The sequence below is a fragment of the Megalops cyprinoides genome, chromosome 1 (assembly GCF_013368585.1).
Source record: "Megalops cyprinoides isolate fMegCyp1 chromosome 1, fMegCyp1.pri, whole genome shotgun sequence".
Taxonomy (NCBI): Eukaryota; Metazoa; Chordata; class Actinopteri; order Elopiformes; family Megalopidae; genus Megalops; species Megalops cyprinoides.
The window spans coordinates 51,345,447-51,366,494 of record NC_050583.1 but is presented as its reverse complement, the minus strand read 5'-3'; the positions used below and the strand labels follow the sequence as shown (position 1 = coordinate 51,366,494).

At 40.5% G+C, this 21,048-nt stretch overlaps 2 protein-coding genes across 2 annotated transcripts; one reads left to right on the top strand and one right to left on the bottom strand.

The window, feature by feature from the left end:
* Nucleotides 1-322: 322 nt before the first annotated feature.
* Nucleotides 323-16,028, bottom strand: shoc2 (SHOC2 leucine rich repeat scaffold protein). The gene is made up of 9 exons (XM_036536491.1): nucleotides 15,964-16,028; nucleotides 7,265-8,296; nucleotides 6,427-6,564; nucleotides 4,420-4,550; nucleotides 3,567-3,755; nucleotides 3,017-3,139; nucleotides 2,146-2,283; nucleotides 1,610-1,727; nucleotides 323-926 (listed from the first exon to the last, which is right to left on the bottom strand). The coding sequence occupies exons 2-9, from the start codon at nucleotides 7,959-7,961 to the stop codon at nucleotides 718-720; spliced, it is 1,743 nt and encodes a 580-aa protein (XP_036392384.1). The 5' UTR covers nucleotides 7,962-8,296; nucleotides 15,964-16,028; the 3' UTR covers nucleotides 323-717.
* Nucleotides 16,029-16,983: 955 nt separating this feature from the next.
* On the top strand, nucleotides 16,984-20,580 carry bbip1 (BBSome interacting protein 1). Its single transcript, XM_036542695.1, has 3 exons — nucleotides 16,984-17,156; nucleotides 17,617-17,698; nucleotides 19,933-20,580. Exons 2-3 carry the CDS (start codon nucleotides 17,653-17,655, stop codon nucleotides 20,100-20,102), a joined length of 216 nt encoding a protein of 71 aa, XP_036398588.1. The 5' UTR covers nucleotides 16,984-17,156; nucleotides 17,617-17,652; the 3' UTR covers nucleotides 20,103-20,580.
* The last annotated feature ends 468 nt before the right edge of the window (nucleotides 20,581-21,048 follow it).

Sequence of the window (21,048 nt, the reverse complement as noted above, 5' to 3'; positions counted from 1 at the left end):
GAAATTATACAAAGGAATAAAAACATGACCTATGATTTTTTTTTTAAAAAATGAAAAAGAAGTATAGCTAACTTTGTAAAAACAAAAAAAAATGCAAAATCTGTTCAGTTTAGGAACTAGCCAGTTGTCTTTCCTGGACAGGCACTAATTTTGAATTTTTTAATCACTTCACAATTAAACACCAACACCAGATCAGACCTTTGTTCTCTATAAACCGAGAAGTCATCTGCACAGTAGCACACAGTAATCTTTAGTCAAGGAGTGGTAAAAAAGGAATAAAAAACGATAAAATAAAATAAAAGAAAAACAAACAAGGGTTATGGCAGCAGCAGCAGCAAAATAAAGGTTTAAACTTTTTTTGCATACAATTGTAATTCTTGTTCTAATAACCATTTTGTAATTACTGTAACTGTGTTGGCAATATGGTTTATATGTTAGAAGACTGCCATTAAGCTCATGGTTATTCAATATACATCTATCAATTTTGGCAAAGGAGGTCTAGACAAGTAATTTCTCTCTTTTTTAACATGATTGGTGGGGATCTAAATGGCTATGATTCCTCTATTAGCAGAAACATGTAATGCAGTCTTAATAAAATTGCCTTTTTTCTCTCAGATAAGATATTCATAACAACAATAATGCATTTTTCATTATAGTTTTTTCTTTTTTCTTTCTTTTTTTTGTTTTTACAGTGTATGACACATAGGGGTTGGGTGTTCAGACCATGGCACGGTACGGGCCCTGCATCTTCAGGAACTGAATGATGAAGGAGGGGCCGCCGGCGACGATTTGAGGCGGCAGGTGGCTGAGGGGACAGTTCTCGATGCTCATTATGGAGAGCTTGCTGCACAGGGCCAGCTCGAATGGCAGGCTGTGGAGGTTGGGGTTGTCGTTCAGATACAGCTCCTCCAGGTTCTCCAGTGTACCTAAGGGGAGGAACGGGACGGATGGGAAGACAGGACAGACACAGACATAAAACCGTCAACAGCTCTGTTACCAACACCCTACCGACGCCCGTTTTAGACACCTCAAACTCATTTTCTTGCCGTTTTTTCTTCTTTGTTGACTGGTAAATGCTAAATTAATTCAAACTTGACACAATGCCACTGATGATGTAATGCTGCCACTACTGAGCTAATGAAGGGTCCCCAGCACAACAGCATTAGGGACATACCTACGGAAAGGAGGGTGACAGGAAGACAGGAGAGACACAGACAGATAACCTGTCAACAGCACCGTTTGCGATGCAGGACAGACACCCGTTTTAGGTGCCTAAAACTCATTTTCTTGACACAATGACGCCAATGATTATAGTAGTATGCTTGGCTTCCCTTGTCTAGTCAGGTTGCACAAGTTAACTTAGGGTAGGGCTTGAACAGTGTTATGCTCACACTCACTGGTCTTGGGAGTGTTGTTAGCCTGGTCTGACACTGTTGCTCATTCATCCTGAATGGATACACTTATGTTCTATTGTGCTGGAAGTTGCTCTGGATAAGAGCGCCTACTAAATGCACGTAGTGTAATGTAATGTAATGATGTAATACTGCTACTACTGTGCTGATGGAGCATAACAGTGTTATGAATGTATGACAGCTACATAATCACTCACCGATCTCTTCAGGCAGGTGTTGCAGGAGGTTCTCTCCCAGACCAAGGTGGGTCAGGTTTGTGAGGTGACCGATTCCTCTGGGTAAGGTGGTCAGCTGATTATTGGTCAAGACAAGTTTCTGAAACAGACAAAAGAGAACAGGTAAGTTCTGTTTGAATCACCACTGTACATACACACAACACATGCACAGAGGAATATGTACAGAAACACTAAGTGCAAGGTAACCTCACATTTCATTACATAACATTATTGTCATTTAGCAGGTGTTCTTATCCAGAGCGACTTACAGTTTTAACCATTTTTACAGCTGGATATTAACTGAGGCAATTCTGGGTTATGTACCTTGCCCAAGGGTACAACAGCAGTCGAATCAAACCAGCAACCTTTCAGTTACAAGCCCTGCTCCTTACCACTATGCTACACTGCCAACACCTGCAAATTTAAAGTAGGCAGTGGATTATTTAGTAAAACCCTCTGTTCAGAGTTAAAAACAGAGCCTTAGCAGACTATGCACAGGGGACTATCACCCAACTCACCTGTAAATCTTTAAGGTAGGCTATTTCATTCGGGAGAGATTCCAACTTGTTCTCTTCCAAGTCCAGCTCCCGTAATTTGCGCAGGTTGCCGATGCCGTGCGGCAACTTCTTTAGAAGATTGTTTGACAATATCAGGACCTACAACCAAAAAACAATTAATAAAACTTAGCACATAAAATAAAAATTGTAATATATGTATGTACATACATAACGCATATGTATATGTGTGTGTGTGTGTGTGTGTATACAGTATTTTTTTCTGCAGTGATTTGGATTTGCATTTTGAATTATATTTTTACAGAATTAGAAATGTACTGCAACTAGCCAAAACATTTTATCATCACATAGCACATATATACACAAACACGTATACAAACACATACTCAAACACACACACACACACACACACACACACACACACACACACACACACACACGTACATACACACACATACACACACATACACATACATACACAGGTGCGTGTATTAGATACAAAATCTGGTCCTTGCTTTTGAACCACCAAAGTTACCTTCTATATTCGCACCGCACTGACACAAACACTCAGCGAACGGGAACTTCTCAGGCTCATGTTTCACGTTAATTATAAATGAGAGAAAAATGTTTCCATTTATATTGTGGCAGCTGCATGGCTCTTTGGTTGATTTTATTGTCTCAAACTTAGTCTAACTTGTAGTGTAGTGACAATGACATGATTCATGGAAGCAGGAAGTGCTGAGAAAGATGGGCATTGTGGGATACGCCTAACCAGCAAGGAGTAAAAATACAAAATCCCACTAGGGGGAATAAAAGTTACAGCAGCAGAGGGTAGCTGTTAAGAAAAGCTCTTGTAAACAACATAAAAACACACCTCAAGAGACACAAGGCCACAGACATCCTCAGGAATCTTGGTCAGTTGGTTTGTGGCCAGGTTCAGCTCAACCATACTGGTCCAGGTTCCAAAATCAAGTGGGAGAGAAGTTAGCTGGTTGTCCTAAAAATAAAAATGATAAATGTTATATATAATACAACATTCTTGTTTTTTGGTTTTGCATTTGATTAGAAGTACAGAGTTTGAAAAAGCTGCAAAGAACATAATCTTCCAGTATTTCAACGTCAATCCTTATCTTCTTCCTACCCTCCCATAAAAATGCTGTAGCTGCTTTTTTTTATCACAAACACAGTGATGAGGGGGGTATATGCACTATTTTGTTGACACTATACTAGGGCCTTGAGCAAGCCATGAACAAAGGTTTTTATTTTTCCCCCTCACAAAATGCCCGCTTTGCACTGCAGCAGCTGCCTTCCTGAATGGCGTGAGGTACAGCAGTGAGGAGAGTGAATCTGAGGCCGTTCCCGCGGAGAGAGGGGGCCCCCATTGACCACCAGCAGAAGGCGGAGAAGGAGGGACAGCCGTTTACCTTCATGTTCAGCTTGCTCAGCACTTTGGCCCTGGAGAAGATTCCAAAGGGGATCTTGTTGATACGGTTGTGTTCCATGTTGAGGGAGTAGATGGTGGAGAACTGGGAGGGCCCGCCCACGGGGTACGACTGGAAACAGTTCCTGGCCAGCGTTAAACTGGTCAGGTTCACCAGACTCGACAGGAGGCCCTAGTGTTGAAACAAACCATGCACGGTATCACATATCACAAAACCACACAGAGGCATCGAAAGGAAACCACCAAAAGCATTAAACACAAACATTTTAAAATTTTTGGACTTTTATTCTGTGGAAATCTTTTGTAGAAAAACAAATGAAAGGAACATACATCCATAAAGTGACCTAATGTGACACCATTTTCCCAACACTTGGCACCTTTTAGCATTTCGTATACTGGTATGCGCCAAGCGTGGAAATAGCTACCATGCCTTTAAATAGACATATCATTTGTCTTTGGGTTAGCCAACGTAGAACTCTTAGGAAAAGATAAACGATGCACTTTTAAGCATATATGCGTTTTTTTGTTTTTAAGGACCATGTCTGGTCATTAACTTCCGCCATAATTACATAGCATAATTACCATAATTACATGGTGAAGATGGCGGTGTTCTGTTCCTGTTTTGTTTCTCCACATATAAAACATAGCATCAAATTTCAAGACACCATCTTTGGGTGACACACCTGATTGTATACGGACACGCCCACTATTGCCTTGTTACCTGCATCATCACTAAGGTGGGTATCGTTTTACGAGACGCTGACTGTACTATAAATACCAGTAGCAGTGCATTGACAAGACCCAAAATCGATTTCCATCATTTAGGTTGCACTTACCTCTGGCAGCATTGAGATATTGTTGTTCTCAAGGTTTAGCTCTTCCAGTTCTCGGCACTTTGCTAACGATCTGGGGATTGCTGACAGCCTATTGTACCGCAGACCCAAGCGATTTATGCTTGACAAATTACCTGAAACATTAAAAGAAAATGACATGCTAATGATATCTGTAGCTTTTTTGTAACATGAAAGCTGATTGCATACCCTAAAGAAAGAAAAAAAAACAGACACAGGCATTCGTAGCTATTATGAATAGAATTAATGGATAAAGACACAATTTAAATGGCTCTATACACAATGATAAAACTGCGTGCATCCTTGGCATTGAGTTCTGAAATTTGATTATGTGATTATTGATTACTGGGTATTTCCCATTCCATTGTGATGTGCACACATTACAACATAGATGCAACTGCTTTGGGAGATAGTAGCTCAACTTTTCGACTAACAACAGATGACATTTCTACTGAACTTGCCTAGAGGTGGATTTAGAAGAAATAATGTTAACATAGCAAAGTCAACCCTGTGGGCAACATACACATTGCGAGAAGAATGCAGACTGCTCAACAGAGGCAGTGACTGTGTTAGTCCTACACATGGCTCACCAGAAATCCTTTGCATTAAAACATTCTGCTGAATTGAATGCATTACTGAAGTATTTTTTAACAAATGTTGTACAAAGTCCAAGAGAGGGGGTTACAAAAGGAGGACCAAAACTGTGAGATGACCCTCTGATCAGTACATGTGTACTGGACCTCAACTGCAGCCATCTTTGATAAATAGTGGACAAATTATGAGGTATTTCCTAGTATAGCACAAGGGACAGGAAATGCTTCTTGAACGCCATGGTATCCCCAAAGCAGTACCTGCGTAGTTAAGGAGGTCAAGTTCACCTGTCTAAATATGAGCGGAATCTGATCATTTCAAGCCGAATTAGTTTGTGCAAATCAAAAATGTGCATTTCAATCACTGGATCAAATGTTACACTTATTTTGGTGTGTGAGTTGCAAAAAAATGACACTGTGGATCCCCAAATTCTACCACTTTATGACTGTCTGAACTCACACAGAGACTAGGTATGTTTTTTCCAATTGCTACTGGAGTCCCAGGTTTCCACAGTGCATTTCCTACTCCTCAACAAACAGCTGTATTCACAGGGACTCACTGAAACACCTTATACCATCAAGTTCAATTTCAGAATCCATGTACCTCCTCAGCTCAAACAAAAGTCTATTTAAGGTGTGGATTTGGATCCCAAGGCTAAAGCAACACATCAAAATCCTCAACAAATAGAACGACACTGCTGATCTCCAGGAAAAAAAAAAATCATCAGCAGTTCACTTAACAGTTACCATTTAAGGTGCATTCAAGATGTACTTAAAAAGTCATGTCAAAAAGCGTTTGAAAATTACCCCCAGGGAAAGTTTTTAGCTGGACGTGCAGCGGCAAGCACACACCAAATAAATGTCTTTCACGTGCCAAACAAGCACTTATTTTCACAAGATAAGGTAGTGCTTCGTAAGTCCCACCAATCTCTTCCCATGCAACTGAACCTTGCAGTGGAAGCTTTTTTATATTTTGTAAGTGGAAAAAATATGAAAACGAATCACGGGGGAAGTGCTTATTTGGCCACACTAAGCACGCACTAAGCAAATGGCCCTTATAAGGCACATAAATAAATGTGTGATTCATCAAACCAGTTTTTCTGGGATTTGCTTTCTCATGGAACAACCCTATTTAGGCAGTGCTTTATTGACAAGCCTACCAGTCTTTTTTTTTTAAAGAGCTTATAAGCAAAACCGCTTGGACCACCCCTGACACACACGCTTGCACTTTTTTCCTCACCATGAACACATCATGAACCACTTTTAACTATTTACGTTTCTATCTTCAGTCCGGGGCAAAGAATGTGTTTTTTTTTTTTAAAAAGGGGGGGAGAAAAAGGATTCAATGCATTTTAATCTTTAAGCTCATTCCTAGAAAGCACACGTGTTTGGGAGCACTCACCTATAGTTTCGGGAAGGTCCAAAAGCTCATTGTGCTGTAAGTCAAGGTTAGTGATCTGTGTGCAATTGCCGATCTCTTTCGGAAGGTGTTCGAGCTGATTGTGGGCTACGTCCAGCGTGATGAGGTTACATAACTCCCCTGTAAGGAAACACGAATCACGTCACAAACCACAGACAAATATGCACAACAATAATATCGATAAAAGGTCTGCTAGGCCCTATCGGTTATCTCGCACTGGATGTAAAAGCAGAGAACAGCACCCATGGATTTTAAAAAGTCAAACTGATGGCTGTGTTTACACTTCCTTTAATCATTTAGTTTGCATTTGGAGTTACGTCCTACGTTTAGCTGGAAGTTCTGCTCTATATATCACTTGTATCACAGAGTATAATTGTTACCCTTAGGAAAAAAAAACAAGCGGGAAGTAAACTTTCCGGAGCAAGACAATAACCACATTTGGCATGATTCAGTTTCACTCAATGGTAGTGGAAACAATTCGTACTATACAAGTAATAATAACTCTGCTTTCTCACAGCTGGACAGGAGATGCAAAATGTTGAAATACACATTTTATTAGTATGCTTTTATTGAGAAAGTTCCTCAACCTACTGATTCTGAAGCATATTTGAGCTTTCAAATCGACAACTTACGACATAATAAACTTAAATCTGAATTTTCTCTTCCTTTTTTGGTAAACAGAAAAACCAACAGACCCAAGCATACCCAGCACTTTAGACAAATGCAATACAAACGCACAGAAAATTTCTTATCTCAATAGGAGTGGCATGCAGCCTCCACCTTCTCCTGTGGCGGCGAGGGGGGTGGGGGTGTCACTCACCGATCTCAGCAGGTAGCTGTTTAATTTTGTTCTCCCGGATGCTCAGCATGGTGAGCTTGGTCAGGTTCTTGATGTCCTTCTCCACAGCAGTGATACGATTGAAACGCAGGTACAGGGTGGTCAGGGACGTCACCCTGTACACCACCTCCGGGATTTCCCTCAGCTTGTTGTGCCGGAGGTCCAGCATTCGCAGTTTCTTCAAGTTGTCCAGAGAGTCAGGCAGGCTGGTGAGCGAGTTCTCGCTCAGCGCCAGCGTCACCAGGCCCGCCAGACAGCCCACCTCGGCCGGCAGGCTCTGCAGCTTGTTGCTGTACAGGTAGAGTTCGGCCAGCTGCGTCAGCTCCTTGATGGACGTCGGCAGCATGTGTATGGACCTCTTGGACAGGTCCAGGCGCATGGAGTTCTCCTCCCGGCACTTGTTCAGCTCTTTGATCACCTCCGCGTTGCTGGATTTTTTGCGGGCCCCCGGCGCCGGGTTGGGCCGCTTTATCGTGTTGTCCACGGAAAAGGCCACCGCGGGCGGGGCACCCCCCGGATCCTTCTTTCCTTCTTTGGCATCTTTCCCTTTGGTCTTGGTTTCCTTGCCATCTTTACTGAAGCTGCTCAAGGCTTTGGCCTCCTTTTCCCTTTCTTTTCCCGACGGACCCTTGGGGTCCTTCTCTTTTGAGTCTTTGTCTTTTCCTAAAGAACTACTCATGTTGACGTCGCCTTGGCCAGGTTGCTCATGGACCCTGAGTCTTTCTTGTTCGTTTTAGTACAAAAAAAAGGTGTCACACCGGGTGGATGGAAACAGGGACGCGCCTCTATATAAACGCGTGCGCACACATGCCGCTGCGTACATGCGAAAGTCAGAAGCCCAGTCGCGGTCCGGAGTACCTAGAACTCCATGGGAAAGCCAATTCTTTGAAGCAGCTTGTCTGGTGCAATGACCATCTGCCGCATATTTGTTTTGAACCTCGCACAATCCCTCGCCCGGGGTTGAAGGAAAGTTCAGATGAGAAAGGTCATCAGGGTTCTCATCCTTTGGATTCGCTGTTGAATAAAAAATGAGGGACATTTATTTTTGTTTTTAACCCGGCACAACATCAACGGGGAAGTAAATATTCATAAATACACATATTTGACAAAAGGTAAAATACATTACATAACATTCTTGCCATTTAGCAGCCGCTCTTATCCAGAGCAACTTGCATACAGTACAGTAGGTTACAATTTTATCCATTTATAAAGCTGGATATTTTACTGAGGCAATTATAGGTTAAGTACCTTGCCCAAGGGTACAACAGCAGTGCCTGGGCGGGGAATCGAACCAGCAACCTTTTACAAGCCCAGCTTCTTATCACTGCACTACACTAATGCCTCACATCATAATAATAGTATAAATATAAAAATATATAAAACAAAATAAAAAAGAACCTTATGGAATTAGCTCTTCCCCTAGCAGACTTCAGTCATAACATGCCTGTGTCATGTTGTCGCAAAGGGACACCCTAATGTTGCAGAACATGTTTTAGTTGCTCTGTGAGATGCCCAGGATAAAAGCATCTGCCATTCCAATACAATACTAAAAAATAAAAGTAAGACAGCTGTATCTTATTTATGGTGAAACAACTTCGACCCTTTCAATAATTATCTGCTCAAGAAATGTAATACCAATAAAACTATGATCTGGCAGCCATGATTTCTTTTTCATCCTTGGTGGATGCCATCTGGAACATATTATATATTTGAAGTTATTAAAATGACTTTTCTACACGTATCCTGGTACAATACACTCACTCTCCTACAAAGACTGCTGTAGGCCCAAGATGAAGCACTAACAGATTTTGCAGTCTAAAACACATGAAGGATGCGAAGATGTCCGCTGACATGCTGGAGTACTGAATAATGAAAACCTGGATTAAGAAAGGGTGCTAGCTACTTATAAAGCACAGCAAAGCTTGTCATGGATGGAGTCCAGGCTGGACACTGAAACTTTGACCGATGTGAGTAAGCACTCCATCACAACATGTTGATTCATGCCTATAAAACAGAAACACACAGACTACTTATGGCAGTTCCACTGGCTCTATTATGATAGTTCTCTTTGTAACAATCCCAATGTAGCAATGACAGGTGTTTTGATGATGGTGGCACAATACAGACATTTATGGGTTAAGGGGGAAAAAAACATTTAAATATGTCATCCCTCTCCTTCACACTGTAAAAAACATTCTATTTACAGTATCCAAAAAAATTATATTTAACCTACAGTAACAAAATTAACCCTTATTTACTTGGTGAACACAGCTTCAATTGTCTGGCATTATAAAATTCATCTGTTATCCATCCTGGCTTTGAATCTACAATAAGGTGCATTGCAATTAGATTCAATTAGCACTAAAATCTACAATATATATTTTTATGTTTATATGAAATCATTAAATATATGGTTAATATAAGTAATAAGTATTAACAGTGCAAGAGAACGTCTCTCATACCCCTCCTAAAAAAACGACACTCACATATTCTAAAAAGGTTAAAATTAAGCAACAAAAATATTACTAGGTCAACAATCATCCTGTATCCTATTTCTTTACATAAGGCAAAGAGCTGTGGTGGATAGCAGTGCTATATCTGAATGCTTTAATTGTATCTCACCAAATTAAGCACTAGCTCAGATTGCACACAAATATGAATATGTTTAACTTTTAAACATGGGAATACCTAAAATGACATGCAAGTTCCCACGTATGAAAAATGGCAAACATCCATACTGACGTTTGAGGTGGCAGCTCAGAGCAATAACCACCACCAGAGAAACTGTGACATGTAACTTCTCATTACAAACTCCAAAAAGAGACTTAAAAAAAAAAAACTTAAAATAATCCAAAATATAGAACACTTCAGCCAAATATTGCTTCACCATGCTGCCTGCCAAAATCATCTGAACATTGCTGCCTACTGGCTACAGTTACTGCCGGCAACCGACAAAACTATCATGCCAGATCAGGATGTTCAAGCAACGACGGTCTGTGGATCCTTAAACCAAGTTTAACTAAAATCAAACCTTGAATACCAGAAAACAAAATATCAGTAATAAGGCATGGTGACATATAATTTAGACCCTTTATCATGAGTACCCAGGATACCACATGGCTCGCTTCCAGGTCCAAACAGCATTGCAAACGAAAAGAAAGAGCACCGACAACCAGCTAATAAAACTCACAAGTATAAAAGAAAAAATTCTAGATTATATATCAATATCACATTACAGAAAACATGCATAAGGGTGCACATATATATTTTCTTATCAAAATATGAAGCATGAAATATTGTCCGATGTACTGTATATATTTACTGAACTGTTTAATCCCCAGCTACAGCATCCTCAATAGCAAGCTCTTGTAGCTAACAGCTCTTGTGGATAGATGACATTATGGAAGCATAAACATCTCAACGCTAATGTAAATTTCAGTCAATAAGCTTTTTAGGATAAACATTTACTTTATAAAAGGGAAAATGGCATTCTGTTGCCTTTTCCTTATACAGTTCTATCAGTTCAACACAGGTCTGATGTCAATACAGAATTCTAGGCTCTATTTTAAGCTATTTTGTGGTGATGGCACACAATAGCATATGAAATTTGATGATAATAGTTTTCTCAAAATGCAAGTTTTCCAAACATGCAGTCAAAATATTATTCCTTGGCTTTATGCAATGCAATCTTGCGCTGCAAGTTAATGTTACATTTACTGGAGCACATCAAAAACTTTTGCAACTCAAATATATGTGTTTAGTTAGCTACCCAAGTGAATACTGGCAAAGCAGTGCATTCACCTGCTTTTTCATCTTCAGCTGAACACTCGGTTCAGATGTTGCTGACAGTGCTTGTTGACCTCTAATGTTTCTTGTTGCTTCTATTAGCTCATTAAAAGTACTGGACACTCACCCTGCAAACATCTGAACCATTTGGACTGAACTAAGGGGGGGGGATGACTTCACATAGCCCCACACATTCTGCAAAACGTAACGACGGTATGCACGAAGGGGACAAGCTCCAAATAGGCAAGCTCGTGCCAGTGAGCAGCTACGGAAGAGAACGCAGTGATTTACGTGGGCTGTCCTTTGCACACTGCCTGTTTACGTTGTTTAACGGTTTGTCTGCTGTCTGAAAGATTGTGTATACGGGAGGCACTGTGCCAGTGGCTCTGTGGTATCTGGGTGTCAAATCTCACTGCCACTGCCATTTCGGCTATTTTATCAAAGTATTTCCATACAATGCATCTCTTGCACGGGACGCCATGTTCAAAGAGTTCAGTGAATGAATGCGTTGCTATGGTTTCACGCCCCAGAGCTTTCAAAACTATCAAACTCGCCCACTTTCAATCACTGTTGAAGGCTTGTAAAAACGTAAGAGGTTCACAAGCGCTTCTTCTTATTAAACTGTGGTATTGTCTATCCTTGTTTGACACCAATTTAAGAGTGAATGTTTATTTAAATGGATGGTTCAAACAAAATCAATCTTTCATTTGCTAACCTATCTGATAGGCGCGCTTCACATGATCCAGCAGTGGTCGCGACAATATTCAATTTCAAGCACTTGAGCCGCCTCCTGGTATGTAAACATAACCTGTGCAATACACATTGTAGGGGTTACAAACTACATTTGTAAACATGACAAAAAGCTTTCTCCTTTTTTGCAGCGTTAATTTCTTTTGCACCCTCAAACACTCCGGCCAGCTGAAAAGAACACGCTCAGCCTCGGATCAGAGCTGTTGAAAGGTTAATACCGCTGAGGGTAATCTTTGGGAGCACTCTTCAAAGCTTAGACTCCCCACAGGTCATGTGACCTTTCTAGTAAAAGGGGTCGATCACTGTATAAATGACAAAGCAATATTCAGTCCATAGCGATACACCTTAAAGGACTTCTAAGGCTGTTCTGTGAAATCCGAGGCAAATCATTGGCCTACATGGTGGTGCACACGTTTTCTCTCTTGAAACAAAATTATTAAGGTGGAGACTTGATCAAAAAAGCTGAAAACATACATTCAAATCTTTAATTAAAATACCAGCTAGGGCTCTTCCCCAAAACAAGTTATCAGTTGTTTTCCTGACAATTATCATTCAACATGCAGTTAGACTTTAAATTAAATTGAAGATTTCTAGAAAAGGTCTGAAGTATTTGAGAATCAATCCCCAGAAAAATGTTCACTTGTATGTACAGAGCCAAATGCATACCAAACACAAGATTCTTTCCAGTCAGACAAAGAAGTATTTAAAAAGTCCAACAAAATGCTTTCCCTTGGTTTTTATCAGAGGGAAACCACAGGTGAAGTTTGAAATGAGTTCTCTTCTTCTTTAACTTTCGATCAAATGAGGGAACAAATGAAGAAAGATCACTTAATCAAACTGCCATCTAAGGGACAGACCAGGTTTATTAATCTGCCTAGGAATACATGGGTGACCAGTTAAATTAGTAAAAACTAAACCTACTGTTTCACTCATGTTTTCAAATGTTGCACAAGACAAGAGGTAATGCTTCCGTTTTCTCTTGAAGAATGGCCTACTACTATTCCAGTTAAGATGGCAACAATATGATGACAAAATCTGTAATAAGCATTTGACATGAACTTTTTTTAAATGTTAATATTACATAATGGAATTACACTGCTTAACATCAGATCACAGATAAGCCAGAGAGAAATGAAAACAACCATTAAAACATTACTACACTTTGCATTTCACTCCACTGCCATATAACGATACACAAATCTGAAACAGGCTTAATAAGTTAGTAATTAATTATTAGTAATTGCAACCATCTACATAGTGTTTTTTCAACTCTTTGGTGCAAGTGAAGTTCTACCTTCATGGTCTCCAACACCTGAACCTGTGATTTTTTTCTCTAATTATGGTGACATAAATGTATTTGAAAGAGTGTGCAAATTACATACTACTGTTAGGATGAATGAGCATTACTTTTCATATACTTAGCAGGCCGGCTAGTGACTTAAACTGAATATTTACTAGTGCAAACTGAATTAATCATCTTGACCAAGTTTTTAGTGTTTCAACTGGGATCCAAACCCGCAGCACTGTAGTCTCAGTGTTTTTTTAATGTTACATTTAACACTGTCCAGAAAGTTTTGTATGGAAACAAAGTACCAACACATAATTCCAAATAAAAATAACTTTTGGGGGATGGCCTTATAATATTACACAAACTCAGAAGTTGCACTACCCCTTAATATCTAACACCAATGAACAAGCAGAAATTATTCTGCTCCGTTCCTAAACTCATAATACATAGGACACTCCAGCCCTCGAAGGGCAACTGATTATTACTAAAACACTTTCAAAAATATTCACATTGTATCCACAGAAAACCACCATGCTTTGTTCACAATTCTGTTGAATGTCAGCATAACTCCCTATTGAGATATACTTAAAATAAAATAAAAACTAACAAAGGACACATAAAGACCTTCCTCAGTGTTTACATTCTCATTCTCAGAAAAGCAATTTCATTCAGTTCAATATATTTTGTGCCAGGCTTCCCCATGCTCAATCCATATGGCACTACATGCATTAAGATGTTCCTCAATGGTTGCCTTGTGGAAATATTAAGGTGGCTACATCAGTAAAGACCAGTACTGCCACTGTGTTTCCACGTCTCTGTAAACACATATACTAAAATGCACGCCATTTATCCATCCGTTTTATGCATTCATCCATTCTTCCTTCCTGATCAACACAACTGCAAATTTCTGAAGTTACGAAGGTGGTTTTATGCTTAAAACTACACCGCAAACTGTCACCATGCTGTGATTGTGAACCGCCATTGGAAGTGGGTAAAACAGAAAGCGCATCACTATAGCACCATCGCACCAATTTCAGATGTTGAGTGGTTATTTGTTAAACCAAGTCTGTTAGAATCCCCACAGTGACGGTCTGTGGCCTCCATTCAAAGTCGGTTAACGCATTTCCCCGTGTCGTGTTTATTTATTAACTAGCTAATGCTAGTAACTACTTGGCAGATGGATTCAGAATGTAACCAGTGATCTGTCTCAAAATGACAAAGTAACCATGTCAACTAGGCGGCTACAGTATGTTACCTTCTCACAACTCAAGTGATGCTTGAACCACTAACGCTAATGTAATCTAACGTTAACTAGTTACTTTCTATGTGTACATCTGCATTACTGTAGCTAGCTATCCACCTAGCCAGCCAAGTTTTACGTTCACTGACATCAACTTCACTCACAGACGATTGGGTGAGGTGGCTAGTGGTTGGCTAGTTAGCAAGCTAATGCCAATCTTCTTGAGACTGCTAAATCAGACATATTTATATGCAGGATACAATTGCCTGCTAGCTAGAGAATCGATCTAATATGACTGCTAGCTAACGTTAGCTGATGCGCACCGCATAGCTGATTTACAGCCATTTAGCAAGCTAGCTACCAAAGAAAACACGAAACGCAACCGATTTGGTAGCTAACATTAGCTAAATGGTTTGACTACATTAGCTTCCTAGACAATTTACTGTACAAACTAAACGGCTGGCTAAATCAGGTTGCTACATTTTAATGAACTGACACTGATTAGCTAAGTAGCTAAAACAGCTATTCAGGGAGAAAAATCGCTAACGTAAGGCAGCTAAACAAAACAAGACAACGTGTATTTAAGGTTCATCTGGCTTGCTAGCTAGCTTTATTTGTTGACTGGAAATGAATTCTAACGTTACGAAAATACACCGAGCCCTGAGCAGGTAGATATCATAGCTATCTAGTTTTGGTACTATAGCTAGTCAAGTCAAATCTAGATCGCAAGCCAGTTGGCTGGAATTCGCTCTGTACCGTTTGCAAACACGAATAGCTATCAAGCTAATTTCATAACCACCATTAAAGAACCGACTACAGTAGCCACCAAAATACAAGCTATCTAGCAAGCAAACTACGGCTCACATTTAGCGAACTACCGAAAAGAAGCAAACATAAGCTCGCACGCTAGTTAGCTGGCTTGCTATCTAAACAAATCATCGCCCTTTCTCGATGTGCCTAACGGGGGGAAAGCTATACCCCACAAATCACCACGACAAAAAAATAACTTCCGACAACGAGTTAACAAAGACAACTTGCTATGGCCATAATCGGTTGCAAAAAACTATCAATAATAACCGACACCCCACACCCGGAACTGGGGCGCCACGGTTTCTCCTAAAGGCCTGCAGAAGCAGCTGTCATCCGTGAAACAGCGTCCCGACCATCGAGAGCTCAATAGGGGGAAACGAGCTGCAGCGAGAGCACAGCCCCAGCCCCGTACGCAATTCGTCCGCTGCTTAGCTTAGCTAGCCAAGATCTGCTGTTGAACTGACATCGACAGAGGGATGACCATTTTGGGCGAACTCCTTCTTGTGTTTACAAGCAGACACTCGGCTATCAAAGGCGGAATCCGTCACCTCGATACAATTTTGCGGGCGCCCTTTTTTCGCTCCCCTACTGAATAAGAGGAAAAAAGAAAACACATTCTCCACACAGCGGCCATTCCGTAGCTAGCTGAACAAAAGAGTGCATTTTCCCCACCCTGCTACAATAAAAATACCGCATCACCCACCGAGAGAGGTGGCTAATAAAAACAGACGTTTATTACCCTTCATATAAAAATGTACATGGACGTAAAGGCGTATTTAAACGTATGTAGTAATATAACTGTTTTACCTTCAGAGGTGTGACTCCGCCATCCTTGCTTCCTCCTCCTTTTCTACACTGCTGCTGCTAGGTCCCCTCCCCTACCACTAGATTGCGTCACACGCACGTATAATCGCACACACGTATCGCGTCACACGCACGTATTGCGTCACACGCACGCTACAAGTGTATCACGAGACTTTTCTTGGATAGAGAAGGGTGCTCCTTTCCTATAGGGTGGGCACTGGGCAAAAGGAGACTAAACTGACCTAACCTCGTTGGGTTATGGTGCAGGTGAGACCGTGTGCTACAACAAATAAACCAGTGGGCAAACCGTAGATTCAGATTTTCAGTCCTTTACTTGCCTTAAGCACACGGAACGTACAGAACATCCATTTCAGAAACCATCTCCCTGGACGACACTCTTTAGACAGCACTTACCTATCCCAGAATATCAACTCTTACAATAGCATCTGAATCCGTTGGCATTGTACAAACAATTTATTTTGTTAGACAGGACTTGTGTAGTTCTGTTATAGCTAGGTATCTGCCGACGTATGAGGAAAATACATGCTAGTCTCCAAGCCATAAATCCCAGAGCACTTCAGCTTGCTGGCTACATAGCTACCGTTACCGAAATAGCTAAAATTGTAGTCCGTCTGACGTTAGCTAAAGTTCCATTGTGTGAACATCTAACTAGTACCCACAAAGGCAGGGAGGACTAACTACAACTGTGACTAGTTTCTCGACAGTACTAAACAAGTTATTCGGCAGATAGCCAACAGAGCCACTGCCCTGGAATAGTTAGCTAGCTAAATTAGGTAAGACATGAACTGTAGACTAGCTTGTTCTCTGGATAAGTTTTACCAACTAAGCCAATTTCCTACTCATTTAAACTGCCCGCTATAGCGTCCGCTAAACTGTCATCTCAACTATCAGCTGTCATCTGTCAAGTTGAAACGTCATTGAAGCGATGTGTCAACGTTGGAATACATTTCCCACAATCCCCAAAACATTTTTTCCACTTCCTGTTTTTTCCGTATTGGCCAGTCGAGGTAGTAGCTAAGCGGATTCAGCGTCTCGGTAACTAGCTGGCTAACATTAGCCGTCCAGCTAGGTAGCAAACTCCCAGCAACCTAAACCTGCGGTTCGCAGAAAGATAAACTACATCTTGCAAGATTTTCAAACCTTCTTGGTGCTGAGTACCTAAACGTACGATCGAGGTATGCTACAAATGTGTGAAAATGTACGTTATGTCAGTATTTTAGAGGCGAATGTAATAACTAGATGTAAGAATCATCCCTATATCCTAGGTGTAGATAGCTAGCACGAGTTGTTATATTCAAAATATAGCGTGGTAACTTGCAAGCTAGATGGAACAGTGCGCATTCGACGCACTGAATAGCTAAGCAGTTGTTTTGCTTTAATAGTTTAATTGATTTCACAATAATGAATACGACAACGGTATAAATCATATACATTATCAAGATAGCTAGTCAATACAGGTAGCTATTCAGCATTTTCGATCTAACATCAATGGTGATAGCCTTCTAGCATGTTAGCCGCTGACTGATCTGTTTTAGTGGTGCTCGATAGTAAAGGCGAACTTTGGTATCCAGCTAACGTTAGCTGGTTTGAAATTACCTGGCAATCTGACAAAAATGCGCACTATCTTCCCCACAGGTCCAGCTAGCTAGCAAGCTAACTGCTTGACAGAACATGCCCGAAGTCAAGTCAATGTTCAGAGAAGTTCTTCCCAAACAAGGTAAGTTATCTAACGTAGCTGAAAAAAATGTTATGTTTACGTTTCTAGTCGCTCAGGCGAATAGCAAACAGCATGCCTATACAGCATGCCTTGAGATCATTTCTTCCCAAACAAGGTAGCTGTGTTAACTAACTATCTTGTATTATATTTCATCTTCCCATTCAACCTGTTGTTAATGAACTACATTCTCTAACAGTATTTATTTATGTTTAAGAACGGACCACGGTGTGTTCCTACAATAAAACCTTAAAAAATCACTTCTGGTGGTCAAACCTGTTTTTTTAATTATTATTATTATTATTATTTAAAATTTCAACACGAATTTATCATTAAACTCCCACACGCTTTTATGAGACCTTTATAAAAATTTAGAATCTGCCTAACCGGAGATCATTGACATCCATGCGTGTAGGTGACATATCTGAACTCTTATATCTTAACTTAATTTCTGAGCACAGCAAGGCTCATGACATGAACAGGTATGGGCGCATATTATTACGCTCTGACAGATAAGCGAGAGTCATGCACAGTTTTAAGTATTGTTCCCGCAAAATAATGTGTGGGGAATCTTGGTATGCAGAGCTTGAAATGGTTTGAGTAGGCGTTACTTTGCCTCGGCTTGCAGCGCGGCCGTTGTTTGACTGGACTGAAGCCAAAGGAAAGGTAACTGTTAACATAACTGTGAACACCATGTTCCCGGAGTGTCCTTAAACATTTCCAACAGATCGTTTTTACAAAGCAGAACACATGATCTGAGATTGCCACGCATTCAGTGTAGGCGTTTATACATCTATTCTGACTACAGTATAAACCGTTACTTTCTCAGCTTTCGCGTGGCTGCCGCTGTGGCCTGGTGAATTTTCAATCTTTTTTTTTTTATTTTTAACATCAGACTTATATATTCACGTGGTGACCTTTAATGTACGCTGGAGGGTTTGAGTGCTTGACCTGCCTTTATAAAGTCCGTGTTGCCTCAGCCTTTCTGCATATCCTCAGGCTTATCCAGTGGAACCTGCACAAGGCTGGTTGCAGACTAGTAATTTTTGTAAATTCTCCATACTTACAAAGCACAATATACATGCAAGAAATAAAATTTATCAAGCTTTTTGTAAAGATTGCAGAAACCTGTATCCACTTGTAGCGGCTCCCCCCCCCCCCCCCCCCCCCCCAATAACAGTGCACTTACATTACAATAGTGTCATTTAGTAGATGCTCTTATCAAGAGATACTTACATAGGTTACAGTTTTTTAAAATTATCCATGTATACAGCTGGATATTTAGTGAGGCAATTCAGGGTTAAGTATTTTGCCCAAGGGCACAGCAGCAGTCGAATCGAACCAGCAACCTTTCAGTTACAAGCCCTGCTCCTTTCCACTGTGCTACACTTCTGCCCCACTGTGTTGTCACTGTGAACTCTCGAGTTCCAGTGGGATCATTTCCACATACTGTACATTTTAGAAGCAGTCACTGTATAACTGAAAAACCATAACCACAAAAAGTTTATGCATCCCATTTATTTACATGGAACACAACCAGAGATTCAGCTTTCTACAACAACCAATAATTATTATGTTTAAAATGCTTAGTCATATGTGATCAAGACACTGTAAACCTGACTTTGCAAGTAGAATTGTAAACAGGATACTAGAAAGCAATAATCATGCATATCTCAAAATGCAAGCTATGTGATAAAATACTTATTCACTTGCTGTGGTTATTTCACTCTTAACATGGCCCAAGGAGCTAAGCAAGAGCTTACGCTTCATGTGCACATGTGCTGAACAGAATATGAAAAAAAACTGTAGCGTATGCCCATTAATACATGCCAATATCTAGGCAGCCAAGGTGCTTGCTAAAATGAAATCTATACTGAAAAAATATATTACTGGTATGTACCTGTCTTAGTATCCAGACACCTGTTTAACAGTCTATTGCTGGGTGTATCTACAGTGCCCTCCATATTTATTCAGACCCCACATTAGAGAAGTGTGACCCTTATGGACCCTTTCTGGAAAAAAAAAGAGCAGTTATGAACAATGACTGTTTTGTGCAATGCTGTTAAGATTGAAGTATAACACATTTTTCTGTCATTTCATGTTTTTGTTCCTATTTAAGCAGGGGTATGAATAAGTATGTAGGGTGCTATAGCAAATCATGTGGATGCTTTTGAGGCATCATCAAGAACTGAGCGACCTGCCAGTGACTCCAGATGTGTGCATCATCTCTTCTCCAGGGCAGCTGTCCATGGAGGACGTGCCCACCATGGTCCTCTGCAAGCCGAAGTTACTGCCTCTGAAGTCCGTCACGCTGGAGAAGCTGGAGAAGATGCAGCAGGAGGCGCAGGAGGCCATCCGGCAGCAGGAACTGGCGCAGAGAGAGAAGCAGGAGTCCACAGCAGGGTGACTGGCGTGGCCATGGCTCCTGCGTGACAGACGATGGAAGCACACACTCCCCACAATCACAACCTAATATTCTAACATATCACAGTAGTTTGTGTTAACTACGAAAGGTGCGACCGCCTGGTCTGTGCGAGCATACAGTAGCCATCAGGTTGAGCATGTCGTGGTCTGTAGCTGTAGTCTTGAATGTACATTTTGTTCTTTATTTTATTACTATAATTTAGGTAATCTGTAAGTGATGTTGGTATTGGCAGTAACCAAAGGTCAACAGAATCAGTTTCCTCCTGGACAGGTCCAAAATTATATCCGAGACATAGCTTTGTCACTCCCAGCCCTGTTTAGCTGGATTCAAAAATATACAAACAGTACAGTTTGCAGCACACCTCATCACATTATTTGAAATACTGTGAGATTAAGGCATCTTTAATATTTCCTTTGTACAGTGACATTTTTGGGACATGTATTTTAATGATTAAAGCAGTTTTCTAGACAAAATTGATTTTCCTGTGTTTTTATTTGCATTTTTTTAGATGGGGAAGGTATTCCTGGGATCAGCACAAATACACTTGCAGACCCCACACCGATTAATGACTAATGTTGAATAGCTCAGTGGTTAAGGTGATCACTTTGTGCACCTGTGGCCAGTTACCTCCAAGTAAAACAGTACTGTTAGGGATAGTATTTGCCACATCTTTATTTTGATTCAGAGAGACCACAATAACTTTAAGCTTGTTTCCTAGGGGAAAAAGGACGAAGATCTTAATTGAAATGACCCCGGTGAAAGTTCAGATTATCAGTAAACTTTTAATAATGTGTTTCTGGCTTAAATAATTCTCAAATGTAGGATTCATTTCTGCACTAATTTCAGTCAAATGTCATTTCCCCCCAAACAAGGATTTAAAAAATTATGACAAGGACAATAGTAATGATTTTAATTGCAGTTTATTTTC

Bases quoted from the DNA above. Each gene is read 5' to 3' on its own strand.
- shoc2 (XM_036536491.1), bottom strand. From the start codon at position 7,961: ATGAGTAGTTCTTTAGGAAAAGACAAAGACTCAAAAGAGAAGGACCCC. The intron at 3,756-4,419 runs GTAAGTGCAACC...TTTCAACACTAG, and splicing joins ATATCTCAATGCTGCCAGAG to GGCCTCCTGTCGAGTCTGGT. The intron at 3,140-3,566 runs GTAAACGGCTGT...TTTTATTTTTAG, and splicing joins TGAGCAAGCTGAACATGAAG to GACAACCAGCTAACTTCTCT.
- bbip1 (XM_036542695.1), top strand. From the start codon at position 17,653: ATGCCCGAAGTCAAGTCAATGTTCAGAGAAGTTCTTCCCAAACAAG. The intron at 17,699-19,932 runs GTAAGTTATCTA...TCTCTTCTCCAG, and splicing joins AGAAGTTCTTCCCAAACAAG to GGCAGCTGTCCATGGAGGAC.